The 23519-nt window shown below is 38.5% G+C and overlaps 2 protein-coding genes across 2 annotated transcripts; one reads left to right on the top strand and one right to left on the bottom strand.

Annotated features, from left to right (window-relative positions):
- The first annotated feature begins 2278 nt into the window (after positions 1-2278).
- Positions 2279-5761, top strand: crebl2 (cAMP responsive element binding protein-like 2). Its single transcript, XM_036577118.1, has 3 exons — positions 2279-2565; positions 3070-3267; positions 3998-5761. Exons 1-3 carry the CDS (start codon positions 2551-2553, stop codon positions 4154-4156), a joined length of 372 nt encoding a protein of 123 aa, XP_036433011.1. The 5' UTR covers positions 2279-2550; the 3' UTR covers positions 4157-5761.
- Positions 5762-7521: 1760 nt separating this feature from the next.
- Positions 7522-16375, bottom strand: gpr19 (G protein-coupled receptor 19). The gene is made up of 2 exons (XM_036575525.1): positions 16072-16375; positions 7522-9558 (listed from the first exon to the last, which is right to left on the bottom strand). Exon 2 carries the CDS (start codon positions 9532-9534, stop codon positions 8260-8262), a length of 1275 nt encoding a protein of 424 aa, XP_036431418.1. The 5' UTR covers positions 9535-9558; positions 16072-16375; the 3' UTR covers positions 7522-8259.
- Between the last annotated feature and the right edge of the window lie 7144 nt (positions 16376-23519).

Below are 23519 nucleotides of genomic sequence, written 5' to 3'. Positions count from 1 at the left end.
AATCAAACCCCGTGTGCAGCATGAAGGGCAGCAGTATTACCCACTGCGCTACACCAACTGCTTATTTCTCTTCTTCTTCTCTGCCTTCCTAATACTTTTTGGTCTTCTTTTTCATTGTGTTCAGATTGGGTGTCTCATATATATCGTAAATATAAAAAGAATACTGTCAATTTACACATATAACAAAACCCATTCTGCTAGCTGTTTATGGGTGCCCACACACCAAGCGGTTGCATCCCTTATTACACAGCACACAATATCTAGTTTATTCTGAAGATGCAATACACAGACGCTTCAACCAAAAGTATTTAGTTGGCAGTGGGAAGTTGGAAGTAAACATGAGGATTTAAAAACCATAGAACAAGAAGCATTAAACTCAAATTACCACAGACAGATATAAACAGACTTATGCACCAAGTTATTATTTCACCATGTGCTAGGTAATTACAATGTACCAGCTACACCAGTCAAAACCTCTTTTTGCACAGATTACACAGATTCAGTTCAGTTCAAAATATGTGTTTAATTTAGTAAAAAATGTAAGTTGTTTTCTTTTGGTTTAAATAGCATTTGAACTTCTTCTAGTTTCATTTCAGCATTATATGAAAACATAGTTAAAAACACATCCCAAATATATATGTCTTACAATGGCCACAGCATATCAAAGTACAATATTGACCTGCCGTAGGTTCTATAACACTGCTGTAATCACAATTACAAATTAAACAAATCCAACATTTTCTTTTTAAATAACATTTTTTATGTTCACAAATTTGATCCCTTAAGACCGACTGGTGATGTTACCGGTGTTGACTGAACAGCCATAGATACTGTGCTGTGTAAGAAAGCCTGAGACAAAACAGAATGGGTTTTCATATTGGAGCAATTAATGTGCATGGTTAACTCAGACTATTCAATCCAAATGAAAGGCCAGAATCGCTGTAATTGTCAGGAGACATTAGGCACAGCTGAGAACACAGACTGACCAACAGAAGGACTCAGTGGGTAAAGAGTGTGATATACTATGGAGTGTGGTAACTTAATTAGGAGACTGAACCTGTCTTTTATCTTTGGGCTAAATAAATAGCGATACAATACTGCATGCCCAGGCAAACACAGAGCGAGTTCATACAAGTTTACATATCACTGTTGTCAGAAGAAAACCTTGTATCTCCAAAATGGTAACTTTACAGGAGAAGGAAAAAGCACACTTTACTTTTAATGTAAGTCAATGGAACCAGACTTTTTTCAAAGTAATTTTAGGCCGTTTCTTTTGGTCTAATCATCATTGGTATCAGGCACTTTCAAATTATGTCAAAATCTGAAAAACGACAAAAATGGAGATATGTGGTTTTCGTCCGACAGCAGCGATATACAGGTGTTTCTTTTGGCTGTCTAACTTAAAACAAAATGGACCTCAACAAAAATTCTACAAATAGGCAGTTATACAAAATTACATGTCATTTTTAAATTTGATTATGATTGCGGTGAAGACATTTTTACTGTTTTAGAGTATAAATGGTAAATAGCATGGCTTATTGCATTAGCCTGTTGAGTTAGCTTTTGCAGATAACTCCTAATATATCTGCATTTAACATAAATATGAAATTGTTTTAAAAGTCTATTTTAAATGCATTATTTATAAACTGTATGGTAAGGACATACAGTCATTTGCAACAGTTTGGACACTCACAGTCAAATTACATGTTTTAGTGAAAGTGAAAATAAGAAAGCACATTATCTATAGGAAACCAACTTAAATATGGCATTTTTCTTTAAATTATTTGCTGAATTTATAACACTGAAAAAAAAAAAGTTCAATGCAATGTCAATTGAAAAGTCATCTTACACTTCTTTTTATGCATTTAAAGACTAAAGTCACAGGTGTGGGACCTGAATAAAACTGCCATTTTGACCCAAAATATTCTTCATAAATTACATAACAATTGCAGTTAGCAACAATTTTGTGTATATATATATATATATATATATATATATATATATATATATATATATATATAATAAAATGTGTTAAGACACTAATAAAATATTTTCTATGCTTCATACTAAAATGTAAACACATATCCAAAAATCCACTGCAGCGACCTGTAGTTGCAGAAACACCCATACATGTTTTACTATTTGCTATTCAGTCTAAAAAAAGAAATAAAGTATTTCTGTTTTTTATTTTGTTCTTTTTTTCCCTCAGACTTCGCTCAAACTACACAACCATACACAAAAACTCCAAGTCCCAGCATGCATTGCGCACAGAAGGCGTTGCTCGCTGATGAAAACAAGAAGTCTATGGGCGGAAACGATGCTAAAAACATTGGTTGAACTAAAGGTTCCTTACGAGCGTTTTGCTGCCGAGTTCATAGAAGATACAGTTTGGAACCGGGGCTTTCGGGCATTCACGCACCTGTCTACACTGTGTAGATACTGCTGGAATTAAAAATAGCTAAAGGTGTGTCTGGAGAAGTGTTCAGGAGGTTGGTTAGCAAACAAACTCGCTAGCTGTCTGGCTTCACAAGCGTGGGTCAGTCATCTAAAATGGATGACAGCAAGGTAAGCGAAACTAACTTAAGCTGGCTCTCATTTCTGAAAATAAATCGGTGATAGGTCGTCGTAGCATGCTTTGTTTTGTGTTTTTGGTATTACTAGCTAAGCTACGGTTAGCCAGCGTCTGATATCGCTCGAGATGTGCTTGGTCTCCTAGTCAGCTGACTGAAGTTACTAGAAGTTTCTTCATCTGAGCACCGAAAGAACCCCCATTATTAACGATATACGCCAAATTTTATTCAGTGTGCCCATTTAAGACTTGCAGGTTAACTAATAAATAACATAAGTGTTCAGGTTAGGTTTAGTTCGCTAAATTTAACTTAGGTTAAACTCGAGAAATTGGTTAAATTCATTTACTCCATATGAAATGATTATACTTACATTGAATGTATTTTTCTAAAACACATATTGCGATGAATGTATATCTTGCTATTATGTTTTTGGTTTTAAGGGTTTGACTGTTATGATAACTTACATAACATAATGGCGGCCCTTGCTTCTCCTTCATAGATGGTTGGTGGAAAAGTCAAGAAACCAGGGAAACGCGGCCGTAAACCTGCCAAGATTGACCTAAAGGCGAAGTTGGAGCGAAGCAGACAGAGTGCCAGGGAGTGTCGAGCCAGGAAGAAGTTGCGCTACCAGTATCTGGAGGAATTGGTGTCCAGCAAGGAGAGAGCCATCTGTGCGCTGAGAGAGGAGCTGGAGATGGTTAGTGGCTTAAGACACAGTCTTCATGAGCTTGCTTACACCTTGCATTAATATGTGTTTAAGGTCCAAAATATCTAGTTTCCATTTATGTGCTTTACTACAATGCGTCCCCAGTGTGACCAGGTTAGATCTAATTTTACCTGTGCTTAAAAAGTACATCAACACTTAAGTCATTTACGTTTTACATGTATTTCCTTTTTACACTTCTGATGGCACAAATTGACAAGCTTGGCCCTGAGTACAAGTAGACACTTGGTTTAGGGATAACCCCAACCTCGCGTATCCTTCATTCTGTCCTCTGGCATTTCCTTGTTTGTCTTCTCACCTGCTAACCAGTGCATGGCAGACATATTTCAGCTCACATAGTTGTACACAGATACACAAAACCCATTCTGTTTATACTTGTGTTGAACATGGTCAAGGTCTGTCTTTGACCACCTTCGAATGTGGTTTGAGGGATCCGATTGTAATCCGATCACAGTTGGTCCTGGGTGAGTTTACATCTGGCGTTTTATGTGGTCAAGTGAAATATGAATGTGATCCCAAACACTGAAAACGCATGTTGCAAGGTATAAACAGCCTCTGTGTTTTAAGAGATTCTTTCAGCAGCCTTTGAAGCCTGATTGTCAAAGCATAGGCAAAGACTTTAAATGATCCACATGTCTTTGAAATATGTAACTCTTGACAGTGTGGTCTTATTTGAAACCTCTCTCTTCTTTTAATCCTCTAGTACAAGCAGTGGTGCACTGCCATGGACCAGGGGAAAATCCCATCTGAAATAAAGGCTCTCTTAACCGGAGACGATCAGAAAACCCCTCAAAGCACCAGCACCAAAACACCCAAAAATGGCAAGTACTCAACTGGGATCAGCCAGAATAAGTCAGCTTAGGTAAAGTCAGAAGCGTGTTTTGACATGTTCTCTGTATCATGGAAAAAACAACAGAATAGATGAACCATATAGAGCTGATATGTGTTAAACTCACTATATGAAGGTACAGTGCAACAGCCACATACCATCAATACATTCTGGCTCTGTTTATTTGTATGGTTTGGAAAAGATACAGTATGGAACACTACATCTCTTAATATGAAAGTATGCAGTATTGTCTTTGTAATGCCCATTATTTGGACCCATGCTTACTTAGAGGATTTCCAGTTATTTCCATCAGTTATCTCCAGTGTAGAACAAGGCGATGTAGAATGTGTTCAGGTGAAGAAAATTAAAGCAAGTGTTAAGTTCTTCTGGAGTCCAAATTAAATCTCAAAAAAAGTTGTGGGTACATGGCAACCAACATGTGCAATAAATCGCAAATACCAGAAACCCTTCGAAGAAAACAAAGGAAAAAAGACATACTCACCTTGGGTGTTGTCAGAATAATTTAGCTTTGCTCTAAGCACTTTAAAAAAATTGAAAATTTGCATAGCACTGGTTAAAGCTCTTATTTTTTTCTTTATTTTTGAAGAGATGACACAAAGTAATTGGTCTATTTTTGAATATATTTATTTCCTTAACTAAAACAGAAAGCACTTTTTATTTGTCCTTAACTCAACTTGTTTAGTGGTCCAACTGGCATTTTGATGAGAAATGGCTTTTGCTTTGCTTGGTTACATTTTAAAGGAAATTATACTTGCAATATCAATATATTCCTTTTGTGACCTGGTCATAGTCCTCCACTTTCTCACCATAAGAAGATGATATTGTGGTTATACCACACTGACAATTTCAGTTATACATTTTATTCCTGAAGTGTCTGGTCTTTGTGTTTAAACTTTGAATTAACAATCATGTATTTTGTTTTTGTCAGATGTTTGATTTTTTTTTCCATTTAGAATGATGTTGAATGTATTTATGGTTCTTAACCATATTGTTGAGTCTATCAATCAGTCAACCATTTGAAAACAAGTGAAATGAACAAACTGTAAACGCTATTTATTTCCATTAGTTCTTTCACACCAATGTTCAGATCCTGCATACCAGTGTAGAGAGTGCACTAAAAGAAACTCTTGATATCTGCTTATTCTTGGCATAATCCAGATTTGTTGCATGTCCAGCAAATGAAGCAAATGCAAAAGCATAGTCATGGTACTTAAAAAAGCACGGCAGATTAAATTTGTTCGTAACTTTCTGTTTTTAAAACTATGAATGGGAGTGAAGGGGTCAGAATCTGTTTAAATAAACTATACAAACTAGTGTTGAATGCAAAATCAAGACTCTGAGCAGATGGAAAACAAAATAAATCATAATGACTGGATCAATCATTTGGTGTCTAAACAAACACAAGATATATGTTTGTACGTGTTTTGTTCCCCATTTTCACACCTGTCCACTTCCAATGTTGTGACATTATTTAGCACAGAAATGTATATTTTTATATTTATATCTAAAGTTGTGTACAGATATGTTGGAGGATGCTGAAAACATTTGTACATGAAACAAAAATAACATACACGTGCAACTGCTTTGTTACCATAAAATCTGTTCAATAAGAACTAAGCTGATTTGTGTATGTGTTTCTTTTCACTACTGGCTTTGTCACTCTGTTCATTATGAAACCAAGAATGGCATAATTGCTCTGGTGAACATAGTTTTTACACTAACATTACATTGTTTGGGATGAAGACATCAGTATTCGTATTCATCATTTTGTTTCTTCTCAACAACAGTTTAGTGTTGGTCTCAGATATGGCCTTTATATGAACACTAAGTTGCCAGTTTATTAAGTACTTTATTCTTAAAAATAAAGGTGCTGAAAAGGGGTCTTCACCTGGTGTCATAGAAGCACCAATTTTGGTTCTCTAAAGAACCCTTTTTCATGGATGGTTCTTTAGAGAACCATTTCTGTAAATGATATTTGTGAGTGCAAAGAATTTTAAAGAACCTCTATGTTGTGTAAATGTTCTAGGAATAACCCTTAAATTGGTAAAGAACCTTAACATTATGTGAAGGTTCTTCATACCTTTAAAAAGTTCTTCAGAATCATAAATCTCATTCACAAAAATGGTTCTTTTGAGAAGTAAAGTGGTTCTTTGACATTGCTCAAAGAATACCTTTTTTAAGCTACCTTGTACCTACACTCATTTAATCAGATACATCTACCTTGTAGGCGCATGTTATAGGGTTACTGACTCAGCCCATCTGTTTCTGCACGTTATCAGCCCCCCTTCCATCAATAGAAAGGGGCCATCATAGGGTATTATTTAGGTGGTGGATCATTCTCAGCACAGCAGTGATGGTAGTGGCAAGTTATTATGTAGACCTCAGTGTTACTGCTTTGTTGAGAATAGTCCATCAACCAGAAATATCCATCCAGCAGTGTTTATGTGGTCAAAAAAGTCATTAGTGATGAAGGGAAAAGCAAGACACCAAACACCAACTAAGCACAGAGATACATCAGCTGTAGTCTCTAAATGTATATCTGTGTCTAATTAAGTGGCTAGTTATGTGTACAGTTAAAAAAAAAACAACAATGCTGCTGTACCTGGTTCACTCGTACCAGTGCCACATATGCCACCATGTCAGTGTTACCACTGTGCTGAGAATGCTGCGCCACCCAAATAACATCTGGTCAGCGGTGGTCCAGTGGTTTTCTCTTTCTATTGATGGACGACATAGAGGGTGGGTGACTACACCCTCTACTGACTACAGTCATTATTATATACTTATAGACTCTATATGGTAAGTGTATCTGTTAAAATGGCTAGTGTAGTTGCAAAATTAGTTCACCTAATAAACTGCTATCTTAGATGCTTGGCAGACTTTGTTAAATTAGATCCACTTATAATGTTTGTATGATTTTATTTACCAAGAACAGTCATAATTATTTTTTACCTGACCACTTTCAATCTTATTTATTCATTAAAATTAAACAGGCTGTTTCAGGTATTGTGCCCTTAAGACTGATGTATGTAAATGCACTCTATTCTGATTGGCTGCACTGCATTGTGTCTCTTGCAAAAAAGCAGTCCAGGCTGAAACACTCCTTATATTTCAGCATGAATGGGTGAAGCTGACTGTTCTAGGCTGACTGTATTGGTTTTTGTGGTTAAACAGCCTTTTTTGCAGCCTAGTTTTTCATATATGGACCGTGGTACAGTTTGAAGACTTACCATCGTTTACATACGATATTAAAGTGAATAAGGTTGTTTTATAAATAAATAGATAAATAAAGCAAAAAAAATGCCATCTGTCATACATTGATCTTAAGAGAAGGTCTTTACCATAATATTCTAGTAATATAGAAATTGACCCTGAAATAGATGTATGACCAATTTCTTTATTCACTGCTCACTGTTTAAAGCGAAGTCTTGCAAACACAGTTGTGGACAAGATGTTTCGTACAGAAAGTAACACTTTGTGGTACTAAATGAGCTTATCACAGCAGTAGAATCACGAAAAGGCCCACCCTCTGTTGGGAGTGCAGCCAATCAACATTCATTAATTCTTATTTGACCTAGACTTTGCCCAATCACAACAGCTCTAAACCAAACCTTAGGTTGAGAACAGATGCAGACTGCATGTACATAGAAACAGACGTTGGCTCTCAGTCCATTTCTTTCAAAAACAGAGGTCACCCCAACATGACAGTTGTTTGCATCATGAGATGGCATGTATGATCACAAGAAACAGAATCCAAACAGTTAACATACTACAGACAGAAACAACACTAATGCTTATTCCAGGGACATATCAGCTCTGAACGTTCAACCAGCTGCTGAACGTTGAACCAGGGCTAAAGTGAAACAAAAGGCTGGACACATGAGCAAGTTTTGGACAAATGTTTCTTATTGTCATTTTCTGCTTCTGTTCATTCAGTCAGTATGACTACAGTACATATAGTACTGCATAACATACTAGTAATGTGGTTGTTGATGCTAGGCTTGTTCCACAATGTCACAGTCGTGAACCTGAGTTAGCATCCTGCATTGTGCATTTGAAACAAGTTTGGCTGACTTTTACAGCAAAATGTCACCATTGATGTTTGGCATTCCAGTTTATACAAATGTGTTTGGTGGATTGACACTTATAGGCCATGCCAGTTTTTTCTCTTTTGCTTCTCGGTCAAAAGTGTCATAGACAGAATCTTTGATCAGAGTCTTTGCAGGCACTGGCAAGTCCACCACCCCCACATAGTTTTTTTTGGCCATCCGTGAACTGGCAGTGATGGTGTATGCGTTGCTTCGGTAGCACTTCATTGATGACATGCAGAATGTCTCTCTCATGCCTCGTCTAAAGTTGGCATTGTACACCGAGTACAGCGTGGGTTTCGAAGCTGTGGAGCTGAATGACATCCAGGCGATTGCCACAAAGAAGAGTGCCCCCTGCCTGCTGGGACCAGCAGACTCCTTAGGGTGCCATAGCTGGGCTACATAGAAGGGCATCCAGGTGAGGAGGAACACAGTGTTGAGCATCAGGAACATCTTGATGGTTTTGACTTTAGTCCTGGGGACAATGTTCATGGTCCTGCGCACTGTGCGTCCATCTGCGCTGATCCTCCAAATGTACCGCACCACTCTCTGGTAGAAGGACAGAATGAGGAGTGCTGGCACCAGGAACCCGAACAGGAGGTGGACAAGAGCGTAGGCCAGACCATCCCAAGAGTCTGGAATGAAAAAATCACAGTGCCTTTCTGCTATTGATGAGGATGAGCCGTAGAAGAAGAGACATGGGGAGACAAAGGCCGCGTCGAAGAGCCAAGATGCCAGGATCATGCGTTTAGCTTTCTCCCGGGACACTTTGAAACTCAAGGGGTACACGATCGTATAGAAGCGGTCCACGCAGATTGAGAGAAGCACATATACCTGCACTCCAGGGCACAAGTGCTGGATATAACGCACTGCCTTGCAGGCTGCCGTGCTCAGAGGCCAATGTCCAGAAGAGACCTGGAGCAGAATGAAAGGAGCGCAGCCTAGGCTCAGCAGCAGGTCTGCGCAAGCCATAGACACCACAAAGTAATTTGTGGTGGACTGAGTCCTGCGGCTGCGGTGGATGACTAAACACACCAGGGCATTCCCCAGGACAGAGATCAGCCAGAGCACTCCAAAGATCAGCCCAAGAACAGTCACCTCTACTGGAGTAAACTCATAGGAGGCCAGCGTACTGTTAGGCTTAAAAGAGAAAGATGACGTATCCAAATTGCAGATTGGTGTCGGAAAGCCGTCCAGGAGCACTGAAGAGTTATCCTTCTCTGTATTGTTCTGCATCAGGTATGAGAGGAGTGTGGAGTGCCGGGAGGGCTTCACAGCATCCATTGGCAGAGCGTACATCATATCTGTAGCTACGTCAAGTGAAATCTAGAATATGAACAAAAGAGAAACATAATGAGTAAAAATTTCTCTGTCAAAACACAAAGCAAGGCATATTTACAGAACCTAGTTACTATCACTAGTTTTTCACCTTCTTTTTCTGCCTCACATATATATGTATAGTGAGTAAGTACAGCAACATAATTGCCCTTTTTGTAGATAGTACTCCAGTTCAAGGAACCAAAGTCAAGGGACAAAGATAAATTAAATTACCATGTTTCTAAACAGGTTCTGGTAGAAAGGGGACTTAGTCGTCTTCTCATATTCTCACAGCAATGTCATTTATGCATTTTGACAGCAATCAAACAAATATTTCTATAACATAAAAGTAATTTTTTTGATCGTATGTGTTTTTCGATTACTAAGCTACATGTATAAGTCACAGAATTGACATTACATAATTTTAAACACCCTCTTGATGCCTGTCATGTACCACCATTTTGAAACATATAAACAACTCACAGTGAGACCTAGGCTAAAGTACAGCCTCCACACGAGGGGGTTAGTTTTAACCCAATGTAACAGTGTAATTAAGCCTCCCAAAGTTATTTTTTGTAAGCTTTTATACACAGAATCTACAGAAACATACTATAGATATCATGCAAATAAAATATTTTAGTTAACTATAATGTGCTGTTATATGCAGTTCAGTTTTGTGGTCAGAAAAAAAATGGCCATTATTTGGCACAGCCTCTTTTCACTAAACATGATACATACGTTTTTATGTATTTAGACAGGAAAGTCTGTCTGGTTCAAATGACATAGAATTTTATTGTATTAGTTGTGTTTAAATCAATTTATCTTGATTTAGCCCTTCAGTTTGTTACAGTTAACCCCACCGGTGGAATAAGTTGTACTCATTCCGCTTTCTGCCGAACAGGTACTGGAAATAAAGTTTACATTTTTTTGTTTTTAGCAGAAATGCTTTTAGTCTTGCTCAAAAATATCAAAAATGTGTTACGCTCTGCCCTATGTGGCTGCAAATTCTTAGCATTCAACAATGGCTGCCTAAAGTCTGTGACCCAGACAACACCAAATGCCTGCTACTTTCCCTGGTGACAATGAATTTCAGTTCCTGCTTGTTTTGGATCTTTTTCTGTTCAGTCTTATATTCAGTCAGTAAAATGCCTGCACAGTCGGGTTCTGGTTTGGTGAGTGGTCAAAATCATTTTATTTGTGTGGCTCTTTTTTGGGTTTTTAATATATCTTTAAGCATATGTCCCAGAGTTCTAAAGGGGCTAAAGAGACTCTGGGTAAAAATCAAGCTTTACACTCTCTCTAGCCTCCTGTAAACATGCTTATTCACATCCTACAATGGTACTGAAGTAGTGTCTAGAGTGAGATTTTCCAATATTTTCCAGTATAAAGAAATTTCTGATGTATCTTGAGGGAAGCAGGAACTTCTGAAAAACTACGGCTGCTTTGGGGTGAATTTTTGGGGATGGGCTAACTGGCTAACATTACGGGTAGGAAGTGCAAATCTTACAGCTTTGTGGCTGCCGTAACTGTCTTCAAATCATCGCTACAATGAAGAAATTGGAATACACAAATGATACAAATGACTTGTCAAGTGAGGAGGGCAGCAAGATGAAAAGCTAAAGTTAGCAAGGTAGCTGGCTAGCTTGATAAGTTACATCAGGTTGGCTTGTTTTGTCTGGCTGAAAGGAAGAGAAGCATGTCTTTACATGCACTATGGTGTCTTTACAATTATTTTCCTCATGATTTTTTTCAAAGACAGAGGTAAGACTGTACACTAACACTAGCTTGGTTGTATTTATTAGATTAGTGGCTAGGCCAGCAGCCAGGATTGGCTAACACCACAGGAATTCCCAATGATTGTATGATGTATTTGCTTAATGTATGCTGTGTATTGTAGTGAGAGAACAATAATGAACAGAAACATGAAAACTATATAAAATCTGACACACTGATGAGGCTGGGGGATTCAATGCTGCACTACAGAATACAAAACAAAAAGCATACAAAACTCAGGAGGGGACCAGTTCATTCTCCTTCAGAATGTATCCAGCAAATTTAATGCTTTTGCTTCATCCCTGATTAATTTCTAATTATTCAGCCTTATGAAAGCTGGCTTTACGGGCACTGACATGTTTTTGGCTCTCATCAACAACAATAGATTCCAGATGCATATGAAACATCTAGGATCACTTCTAGACCCTTTGTTAGCTCTCTTGTGTAGAAACTAATACTGCACCATACAGCTGGCCAAGTGAGCAGACAATTATGTTGGGGCCCATAAAAATAAGGACTATGCATATAAAGGGCTGATTTAGATTTACATTTTTTTCCTTTGATGTTCATTCTTTGGATATCAACAAATGATGTATGTAGTTTGCTTTAATTTTTTTATATCTTAAATCACAGAACCTTGCATTGTTCATGCACTGTAGACTAAATAAAGTATTGTCTATTAATATTGCCACCATTTTCCCTGAAGGGACAGGACAAAATATGTTTCCATGGCAATGAAATCCAGCCCGCATCCTGCATGCAGAACTGCACAACATTAGCCTTTTGTGTCCACGTTTCCTCACAGTTGTCACTCTCCCACCGAGGCTTTGTCCTAGAAATGAGCTGCAGTAGAACTGTGAACAGGATGATGTCCACAGACATTTTAGCTAATTAAGATTTTCCTGTCTCAGCTGGTTGCAGCACCTACTCATATGGCTGATATGGGAATAGAAATGACAGGAGAAATTGTTTAATGAAGTCGTGCTCGCATACTCCGGTAATGACTTCTGGGAGACGCACCCTACGCTTGCCTTTGTGAATGTAATAAAGCCGTGGAGATGGTGTCAGCACAATTAAGTGGTGAATTCCTGCTGAGCACTTTTGTTGTCTAGAAAGTTGAGGTATCTTAACAGAGCTGAGAAAGCTGTGTTGAAATAACACTCATTTCTTTGCTATACAAAAATAGAGGCCAATAATGGAAGTAAACATGTAAATATAGAAAGGAGGAGTTCTTGGAAGCCTTTGCAGTTTTGCAAAAGTAGCCCTGGATAAAATGACTATTTCTCAACATGGCACAAAAGGCAATAAGGGTACATGTTTATTGACTGGCTATTTTTGCTTTTCTTTGTGCGATGAGGCAACTGATCACTAGAATCACCTTTATATGTAGAGTTGGATACTACTTGCTTAAATGTTCAAGTCTGCTTTCTCCACACTTATTTTGAATTTATAGTGATTTCTTAATAGTAAATTACAGGACACAATGGATAATTATGTCATAAAATAATAATTTGAAGACATTTTAGGCATACTAAACTCATTTTTTCAGGAGATATTTCTGAGGAGATTAAATATAATCTACTTACATAAGGAAGGTGAAAGTCTAAGAAAAATGAGTTAAAAACATTTAGAGTTTCCAAAACTGGAGTTCAAAAAATTATTAAAAGATCTAGAGAAAATGGGACTCCTAACAACCATGCAAGACCTGGTAGACTACCAAACCTGTCACCATCGGATAAACAGTAATTAAAGCTTTCATCTCTTTTAGCCTCACTCTTGCAACTCACTGCTATGAGTCTGAAAGGATGTGTAGCTGTCAAAAAGCTGTTACTGAGAAAATAAAATAGAAAAGAAGAACATTTACAAATCAAACAAGGAAGCTGCTGGTGTTCTCCGAACGATGGACTGGCCACCCCAGTGCCCAGACCTCAATATCACTGAACGTGTTTGGGATTACTTGCATTGTGAGAAGCACAAAATGCAACAAACCTCTAAGACTGAACTTTGGAGGTGTAGAAAAATAAAAAAAAACCTGCATATTTCACTGAAAAGAACTAAAGCTGTAATAAAGGCAATGGTTGAACACCTAAATACTGAAAACATATATTAAGTCATTGAGGATTCTCATAATTGTCTGTTCAATATGTTCCCTAAAGCATAAATTGTACTTAATGGACATTTTGACTGGAAATTAAAGAATTGAAGGGTGGTCTCTGACTTGCACTATGTGTATTAAAATCTCAACAGATACCCTCACACTGATTCCTTTAATTGATCCAGTGTTTGTTGTCTTCTTATAAAGGAATTCTTTCACCACCCAAGAGTCCATATGCATAAACAGTTAAGCAAATACGAAGATTTATCTTGTACTCACCTTAAATTCTGGACACAGTCTCAATCCATATTTCAGAGCAGCAACATCAACTAAATACAAGTCACGCCATCTATTGAATGACCTTCTTTGCTGAACAGAGCATGCTCTCCCAGGAACACTGAGTACCTGCTTTGCTGTCTTCTCACTTTATGTACTAACAGCAGTCCTGACCTTACTCTCATTATTCTATTAAGCGCCTTTGAGGGATGCATGATGAAGGCCAGCGTCTAGAGAAAAGGGTTATTTCCCTCTGGGTCTGCCGTGTGTTCGCGTTCCACATAGACTGATGTGCTTATCTCAGTGCCATGTTTACACTGGTGGCCTCTCTGCTCTACTCCCCTGGCAACCTTTCTCAGGTCTCCCAGCATGCCACATATTAGCAGCTCTCAGAGGAGCCCAATGCAGCAGGCATTAGCCAAGCACCACTGCTGTGGTAGACTTTAATGGCCTAGTTGAGCTCTGCATGGTTTATGCAGAGAGAGATGGCTGAATGTGGAACACAGACCTGCTGGGGCTTTTATTACGTTTTAGGGTTGGAGTTGATGAGAGCAGTAGGAACGTACATGACACTAAAGAAAACATTTCTTCAATTAGCTACATTTTTAGCAAAAATGATTCTACAGAGTAAAAAAATAAGGATTCTATGATGTGTAACAATAGCAGAACGTTTTTTGGCGCTCTATAAAACTATAAAATATTTTTCAAAGAATCACTCATTTCGCATCATAGAGAACAACTATTTCACCATTGCAAAGACCATTTTTGCATTTATGCATTCATTCTGGGTTATCATGGTTTTACATGTAACCATGACCTTTACTAAAGAACCCTAGATGGACTATTTTTGAGGGTGTACTGTCCACACATGCTGAGAATGGTTTGGTGGTTCTGAAGGAATCAATTAGAAGACTATTTAAAAATGATGCACCAATTCGGGAACTGCGGGCAAATTCAATATCCAATATTTTCATGTATATATCTTCCAATGTTCATACATAAACATGTGTAAAACAAAGAAAGTGGTTCCATATCCACCTGGATTAGCATTATATGGAGAAATATAACATTTCATCACTGTCTGAAAAAGACCTTGTATCTCCAAAATGCTAACTTTACTGCAGAAGGCAAAAAACAGTCTTTTGGGTGCATTTCTGTTGGTCAATTGATCATGAAATTTACACACAATGGGCATTATTCACCAACCATTCTTAAGAAGACATTTCTTCCTAAAACCCACTTCAGCAGTTTTCATGAAGATTCTGACATTCATCAGTGTTTTCTTTTTTGGGATTTGTTCTTAGATGAGAACAGAATCTACACACACTCAAGAGCACAAAGGTGTGAACAATTCTGCACTTTAAGAACACGTCATGAACCTGATGTAGATTTTTTCTTAGGACCTTTTCTCAAGAACACATTTAAGAAAACATTTAATAAGATGTTGGTGAACGAGGCCCAGTGTGAAGAGCAGCTGGTGTTTTGAAATTATTTGAAAAAAAAAGTTAAAAACAAAAATGGAGATATGGAACTTTAGCAAAGCAGCCCAGCATCACCTGAACATTACACTCTTCTGGAGTCCAGTGAGAACATCATGAAATATCAGACTGAAATATGAGTCAAATATAACAGCACAAATAACAGCTGTCTGATTCATCCTTACCATTTATTTATTTATTTATACATTTATGTGCAGTTCTGTTTAGCCCTTTATTTTCTAATTTGTGTGTTTATTTTTTTATCAACTTTACAGTCTGTATGCTGTGTATTACACTGGAAAAGTCAATCCTACACTCTTAAAAAGAAGGTTCTTCAAGGGTTCTTTAGTACAGGGAATGGTTCCATTTAGAACCATTTCATGCTTAAATGGTTCTTTGCTTGGTAAAATGGTTCTTCAGATGGATGGAGAATGTGTTGTATATGGTTCTATATAGTACCAAAAAAGATTCTTCTATTGTTAACCTTACCAAACTATCTGTGGTGCTATATAAAGCCATGGCTCTAAATAGAGCTCATTCTCTTTACTAAAGAACCCTTGAAGAAACCTATTTTAAGAGTGAGAACATCTTGCCTGTTTAGTAATAAATGAATTCTGACTGATGAGATTCAGTGCAGTATTTCTTGTCTCATTATTAGAGTAAATAACAGGACTCTGTGCTGGTGTGATTTGCTCTAATTTAATAAATGGTCTAATTTGTTGTGCGTGACTCCTGACCGCTGACGGACGCTCAGAGCTGTGTGGCATCGCCCTGCTTCTCCTGCTGGATGTCAACAGAATGGCACAAACGTAGCAAAAAAAAAAAGGCGCGCAGCCCGTTTTCTGTTGTCTTAGACTGAAAGAAAAGAAAACAAACAACAAACAGGCTGACTTTACGCACCTCACCTCGTGGAAAAAGCCTCGTCGTTTTCCTCCTCGCGCGGTCTCGAAAGGCCCCTCACTGCCACGGAGTCTTCGCGCAGCTCTCTCTCCTCCTTCTGCTCCACCATTCTTGAAATGAGATCTCGCTCGTAGCCACAGCACGTCGACGATGGCGAGGTTGTGCCGCACCGGTCAGCCTCGGTTCGTCGACTATGAGAGGATGTAGCTACACAACGAAGGACCTTGAGTTGATTTTCGGGAGGAATCGCAGTGCGCGGTCAGTCTGAGGACGAGGACGCGTCGTTCAGCACCGCGGACAGCGCTCCGCACGACGCGCCTCTGGGAGACAGTGAGGGTGGCAGCACTGAGCCAGCCAGTCTCCACATGCCCGTTTAGAGCACCACCAAACCTACTGTACTGTAGACAGTTTGGCAAGTCATTCAGTCATTCAGACGGCTTTCAGTAGTGATGACAGCTGAATATTCACCCACCGGCCACTTCATTAAATCCACCTCCTTGTTTCTGCACTCATTGTCCATTTTATCCGCTCCACTTATCTTATAGGAGCACTTAGTTCTACAATTGCAGACTGTAGTCAGTCTGTTTCTCTACATACTTTGTCAGCCCCCTTTCGCTTTCTATTAGACACTCCTACCTTGTTGGTCCACCTTGTAGATATAAAGTCAGAGACAGTAGCTCATTTGTTGCTGCACGTGTTGGTCATCCTCTAGTCCTTCATCAGTGGTCACAGGATGCTTTTTGGTTGGTGGACTATTTTCAGTCCAGCAGTGACACTGTGGTGTTTAAAAGCTCCAGCAGCACTGCTGTGTCTGATCCACTCGTACAAGTGCAACACACACTAACACACCACCACCACCACACCAGTGTTATTGCAGTGCTGAGAATGATCCACCACCCAAATAATACCTGTCCTGACCACTGAAGACCTGGTTTCTTTTCTTTTTTCCACTACATTCAATATTGTAGTTTTTTAATAAAATCTTATTCTTTATTGATATTGCTCTTGTGTGCATATTTTGTTATGCTAAGTGTGCTGCTGATGGAATTTAACAAATCTATGCGATGGCTGGAGGTGTCCACAAGAAATCTGGAACCGAACTTTATTCTTTAAACTACCTCACAAGATATCTACCATTTGAAAACAATAATTTTTTGTTACTTTTTACTGTATATATGATTTTATTTCCAATGATATTTGGTGTTTTTTATAAGCAAAAGCTAGATGAAGCTATATGTGCCAAGATAACTGGTTTAAAAAAAAATGAATTAGGTCTCTAAGACTTTTTGCACGGTGTTGGTCAAAATGACTGGCTGTAGCCCATCTGTTGCAGTGCAGACCTCTGCTGCCTCTACCACGTCCAACAATAAAAAGGACCACCACAGGACCACCACTAACCAGATATTATTGGTAGATTGTTCTCAGCACAGTACTGGCACCAACATGTGCTAACAAATTAGCTGTGTCTAATAAAGTGGCCAGTCAGGGAGTACTGGAGTACTGTGTTCAAAAACCCCGTCAGCCAAGACATCCTCTGTTAGATGCATCCTATGGTGTTCTCTTTCCACTAGAAGAGGACTGATAAACTGTCAACTACTGTCAGTAACTATGCATTCACAATTTGCTCCTATATGATAGGTGTACCTTATAAAATGGCTAAGGAGTGTAGTTGCAAGGTAAGTGTACCTAATAAACTGGAAATTTACTTCTCACCTTCAGCATATTCTAAGCATGAGACACGCTTTCCTGTAAATGGAAAAACAGCGTTTTGAGCTGAGCTGAGGAGTCAATCAGTCTTCATTACACATTTGGCACAGATGGCCGTCTTCAGTCATGATGGCACAGATGCAGAGTGGATGAGGCAGAATATAGATTTCCGGTGGTCCAGGAATAGCGCAGCATCAAGTCAAGTTGAAAACCTTCAGATCACTTAACTGTGTAATTCAAGGTGCTGGCAAATATGTCATCATCTTGACTGTCTGTTGAAGGTACACTCTCAAATTACAGAACAGTGAAATAATGATGCTGGTGTTTGATTTGCTGTATGTCAGAACCAAGTCAGTGGCCTGAGGACAGAGCTGTGATTACTTTGTTTATCGCTGATTGTGACACCTGATGATGATGGAGTTAGAAAGTGAGCTGTGAGCATTTCTGGGGAGCTGTTGGTCAGGTGATCAGTGATCAGTGAAGTCATACCAGAAAATCAATGAAAATAAACTGGCTCCAGTGTGACTTCACTGACCACTTCAGGAAAAAGTTCCAGATCACTACAGTTCAGAGGCTGCTTGAGTAAAACATCTTAAGTATTTATCTTAAATATGATGCTGTTAATTTCAATTTTGTATGATTTTTTTTTCGCTTTTAACTTAAACATTTCCCTGGAGAGACTTCACACAGCTTAAAGAATTCCACAGATTTTTCCTGATTGCTTAGTTCAGTTGTTGGGATGTAAACAAAGTAATTCAAAGTTGTTTGCTGTGAAGTGATTCATTGTAGAGAAACTTACTGACTCAGGTTTCTTTATAATGGTGCTGACAGGAAACAGGGGTTGCTTATCTACACAAATATAGACATTTTATTCACTATCCAAAACCAACAATAAACCTACACGTGTTTCTTATGTAATGTTGATAACGATAAAATAGTAGTAAATAATAAAAGTACGTTTCCTGTGGGGGAATGGTGAAACATGAATGGATTTATACAATTATGTTTTAGGCCAATTTCAAAACTATTATAAAAAGAGGCATCATCAGGCAGTGTATCATAACCATTTTGTGTACTAACTTTCTGTGAGGGAGATGAGCATTAAACGCTTCAAATGTCTGCTTCCTTTCACCACCACTGTGAAGAATTCTGACTGGGTGAATTTCCCTAGAAACGTCAGTGGAATTCCCCTTTAAAGTGAGGGGAATACTACACTTAAGATGTTTTATGGGTGGGGGAGGGGTGTGGTGGTGCAAATAGGCAGGTATCGTATTGCACGATTCTTTTGTAGTTGAGTTTGCACTTTAATGCCCTTGTTGAAAAAGCACCTCCTCCCCTTTAGTGTCAGACGTCTTTATGACTAAAATTGGACAATATTTTAACTTAAGCTTGCTGACGTTCACTAACGTACAGGACTATTTATAACTCAGTTTCCTCTTTAGATGGAAATTGCTTAAAATTAGCCAGTGCTTGTAAACCTTCACTTGAACACCAGTCTTCCCACTCTGGCGCAGGACATGGGTGTGTGGAGGGGGCTGCAGCAGCCTTGATTTTAGGACTGCAACTGTTTAATAATAATAATAATAATAATAATAATAATAATAATAATAATAATAATAATAATAATAATAATAATAATAATAATAATAATAATAATAATAATAATGGGCGGCACGGTGGCGCAGTGGGTAGCGCTGTCGCCTCACAGCAAGAAGGGCCTGGGTTCGATTCCCGGCCGGGCGACCAGGGTCCTTTCTGTGTGGAGTTTGCCTGTTCTTCCTGTGTCTGCGTGGGTTTCCTCCGGGTACTCCGGCTTCCCCCCACAGTCCAAAAACATGCAGTCAGGCTGATTGGACACACTAGATTGCCCCTAGGTGTGAGTGTGTGTGTCTGTCTGCCCTGCGATGGACTGGCGACCTGTCCAGGGTGTGTCCTGCCTTCCGCCCAATGGCAGCTGGGATGGGCTCTGGCGCCCCGCCGCGGCCCAGAGGGATGAGCGGTTTAGATGATGGATGGATAATAATAATAAAACATTCTGAACTTTCTAGTAATTTGAGCACTGTAAAGCAAATGTGCATATTTTAGAGTGGAGTATTTTTATATTTTCAAAATCTGCAGTAGTTCTGCACTGTTTAAATGACCGCCTTATTTTCATCACAGTGAGGTTGGAGTACAAAGAGAGAGATAGTCTATGCAGAGTTACAGAGCAGTTCTGAGCCCCAAACCAGCCTAATGTTTTGTAAACTTAAAAATAAACATCTGATCATAATAATTGTAATAATGAGTTTTTTTTATCAACTGTAATATCTCCTGCTTTGTGCATTTCAGTGTTAAATCTCACTGTGTGACACAATAGATTATGAATTTCTTAAGAATTTACAGTTCTAGCCCTTGTCTTCTAAGGTTGATTGTTTATTTATTTATTTATTTTTATAAGTCTGTGGCAGTTACCGGTACTACTGTCTTACACATCTGCTGTCCTGTTTTTGTACCTTAAACGTGGCATTATCAGTAAATTTTATATGAAAATGTCTATTATTTAATCTAGTTATTCAAACAAATGTCCAAATAATTTCATATTATCACTCTGTTAATTCTTCCAGTCACGTCTGCAAGAATATCTTCTAGTTAAATTCTCATGTGTTGTTTTTTGTGTACCTTTCTAGTTTATACACTTGTTGTTTGTTAGTCTAGACTAATTTTACTTGAATGTAAACTGTACATTACAGTCTCATTATTCAAATTTTCTACAGCTCTTGTAGTTTCACACTTTTCATCATTAAAACCTGCCAATTACAACACGCTGCCTGTTCCTTGGAGGACTTGGTGAAAAGAGGAGTTGAGCTGACTGTTAGAATCAATAACACTCCTGGAGCACATTGATGTAGAACAGGACACAATAGATTTCTGTGCCACATATCAACAATCTGATTGGTTGCCCCTCACTTTGTCCAGAAGGAGAGAGCAGAGAGAAGATGGGCATCAGTGGTTTGATGTGTCAGTTGTATGTATACTTTGTCATTTCTCACTGTTGCATAAAAGGAGATTGGACATCACTTTACATCCTCTCATTACAGCACTGTATGACATGTTCTGTTTGATGTAAATTAGCAAAATAAATAAATAATCAAATTTAAAAAGGCAAATAATTTAGCTTGATATCATGCACTCAGTTAATCAGATAATGGGAAACTCCGGGTCTACATGATTCAGACAATAATCAGATTTCTGCTTTGCAACCGGCCAATAAGCTCACAGAAGAAGACGTGACGTAAACTTAACGTAAAACTCAAACGTCATGCCTCTGCTTTTTTTAAAACTTTGCGCCACTTTACCTGCAAATATGAACATACATCATCTAGAAGATGAAGAATATTTGAATCCTTAATTTTGTCAGGCATGTAGTTGGTTTCAGTGTCTCTCCAAAAGTGTTTTGCTGCATCTGGCTGAAACACTGTTTGCTTGTTTCTGGTACCGTGGTCTGTTTTCGTACTTGTGCAGACTGAGAAATCAGAAGTAAGAGAAAGAAATCAGAATAAAAGTTTACATGCACTGAGAAATCTGATTACTGAGCTAAAATCCGGAATTCTTAATCGGATTTCTAGACCTTAACCCCCATCTAAGAAATCGCATTATGCTGTTTACACGTCTACTTCAATAATCAGATAACTGCAAAAATCCGATTATGATCGGATTATTTAATGCATGTGCACTCAATGATGTTCAAGAAATTTTGACGGCATCTTGGGTGGCCAATCAGATTTCAGGAAAGACACTGGCCACTCCGGCCGCCCCTTTAGAACGGCGTGAATGAATCTGATTGGACGTCACTCAACTAATTTGCATAAAGTTCGTTCAGAAGGAGAAAGAGCAGAGAAATCAGTGTGTCTGTGTCTCTTATGTGGCTATATTATGGTCTCTCGCCAGTTATGATTGTTGATTATGAATATGTTTGATCTGAATTATAAAAAAAAAATCAAATGAAATAAGGCAAATCATTTTGCATGACGTCACTGTCACGCATATACTGCTTAAAATTTCAGCAGCCCCAACTTAAAACATCTTCCTGCTTCCCTGGCTTTTTATTGGCCAACTGACTCGTAAAAGTGCGTTTTTGTTCATTCACATTCTCATATATATGTATATATATATATATATATATATATATATATATATATATATATATATATATATATATATAATTTTAAGACTTAGTCACAGAGAAGAAAAATCACACGAGTTTCAAAGGGAATTGAGCTCATTATTCTCTGACTCACTGCCATTTCAATGCAAACCCAAAATACACCCGTGTTGTACAGTAAACTGTAACATCATGCCTAACGAATGAAAACGTTCAGTTTCACTATCTACAAACACTGCAATTAAAATCTCTCTTTTTCTAGTAGCTGACCGTGTGCTGGCCTGGCGCAGATCTATAGAATACCCACTTTTTTCTCAGGACTGCACCACCGCCACTCAGCGCATTCTCAGACATGTCGCAGGCCGTCAGCGCTTTGCGTTGCGTGCGCCATCTAGTGTGCACATTTCTACTCTTTCCATGAACAACTGCGGAAGTACTTTGTAGTCATTGAAATAATCTGATGACTTCAAACACAACGTCACGTGTGACATACTGTTTAAGTACTTATAGATAGCTAGGCAGTCATATCATTAGCCATTCTGTGCAGAATATCAATATACTAGAGTCCAGGGCTGCCCAGAGTGTGGCCTGTGGGCGACGTTTATACCAGAAACTCCACCCCCTCAACCAATGAGCGAATAAAAATATTTTTATACCATATACAACCTGTTAAATTCGTATTTTGTCTTTAAAAATCTCTTAGAAATATATGTTTAATTATTATAGTACCAAAATATAGGGTAATGGGGGAACACGAGAGCTTCAGGTTGGTCAGTTGTCATTTGCAGATGTGTTGCTCACAGCTGCTGCTGTAGAAACATTGTCATGGCACCCAAAAGGCTAAATGCCGTGACTCTTGCCAGCGGCCAACATGGGTGTGTGACAGGCGAGGACTGATATTATCTTTATGAAATGTCATGTCATAAAGATAGATAACTAAAATTATGTGGGCACCTTTTTAAATTAGAGGGTTTTGGCTATTTCAGCCACACCCACTGCTAACAGGTGCATTAATCCAAGTATACAGCCATGCAGTCCCCATAGACAGACATTAGCAGTAAGATGGGTCATACTAAAGAGCCATGACTTTCAACATGGCACTGTCATTAAAAAATAAACTTTCCAGCAAGTCAGTTTGTTAAGTTTCTTCTCTGCCAGAGCTGCCCTAGTCAACTGTAAATGCTGTTCCTGTTAAGTGGAAACTTCTAGGAGCAACAACAACTCAGCTACAAAGTACAAAAGCTCACAGAACTGGACCACTCAGTGCCTGAAACATGCATAAATTGTATGATTTCAGATTCAGCACTCACTACAGTTTTGCAAACTACCTATATCAGCACAAGAAGTATTTGTCAGGAGCTTCATCGTTTGGTTGGATAGCGGCACAAAAGTCAAGATAACTATGCGCAATACCAAGAGTTGGCTGAAGAGATCGACAGTCCTCATTATGTTTTTTTTAAATAGTGCTATAAATATCATGGGGATATCCGATCTAATCATAGGCTGAGTGTATTGTAATACGCCTAATACTTATTCTCTTGTAGCTCAAACTTTACCCTGTCCTACCAGTTAGTCAGTATGCCACAAGGGTGACTCACTG

This window comes from Colossoma macropomum, unplaced genomic scaffold, assembly GCF_904425465.1.
Source record: "Colossoma macropomum unplaced genomic scaffold, Colossoma_macropomum, whole genome shotgun sequence".
NCBI classification, from domain to species: domain Eukaryota; kingdom Metazoa; phylum Chordata; class Actinopteri; order Characiformes; family Serrasalmidae; genus Colossoma; species Colossoma macropomum.
Note: the sequence above shows the minus strand (reverse complement) of the source record. Positions and strands in the feature narration are given on the sequence as shown.

Excerpts from the sequence above, each read along its gene's own strand:
- crebl2 (XM_036577118.1), top strand. Across the intron at positions 3,268-3,997 it reads TGAGAGAGGAGCTGGAGATG|TACAAGCAGTGGTGCACTGC; the intron begins GTTAGTGGCTTA and ends TTAATCCTCTAG.
- gpr19 (XM_036575525.1), bottom strand. The coding sequence starts at position 9,534 with ATGATGTACGCTCTGCCAATGGATGCTGTGAAGCCCTCCCGGCACTCC.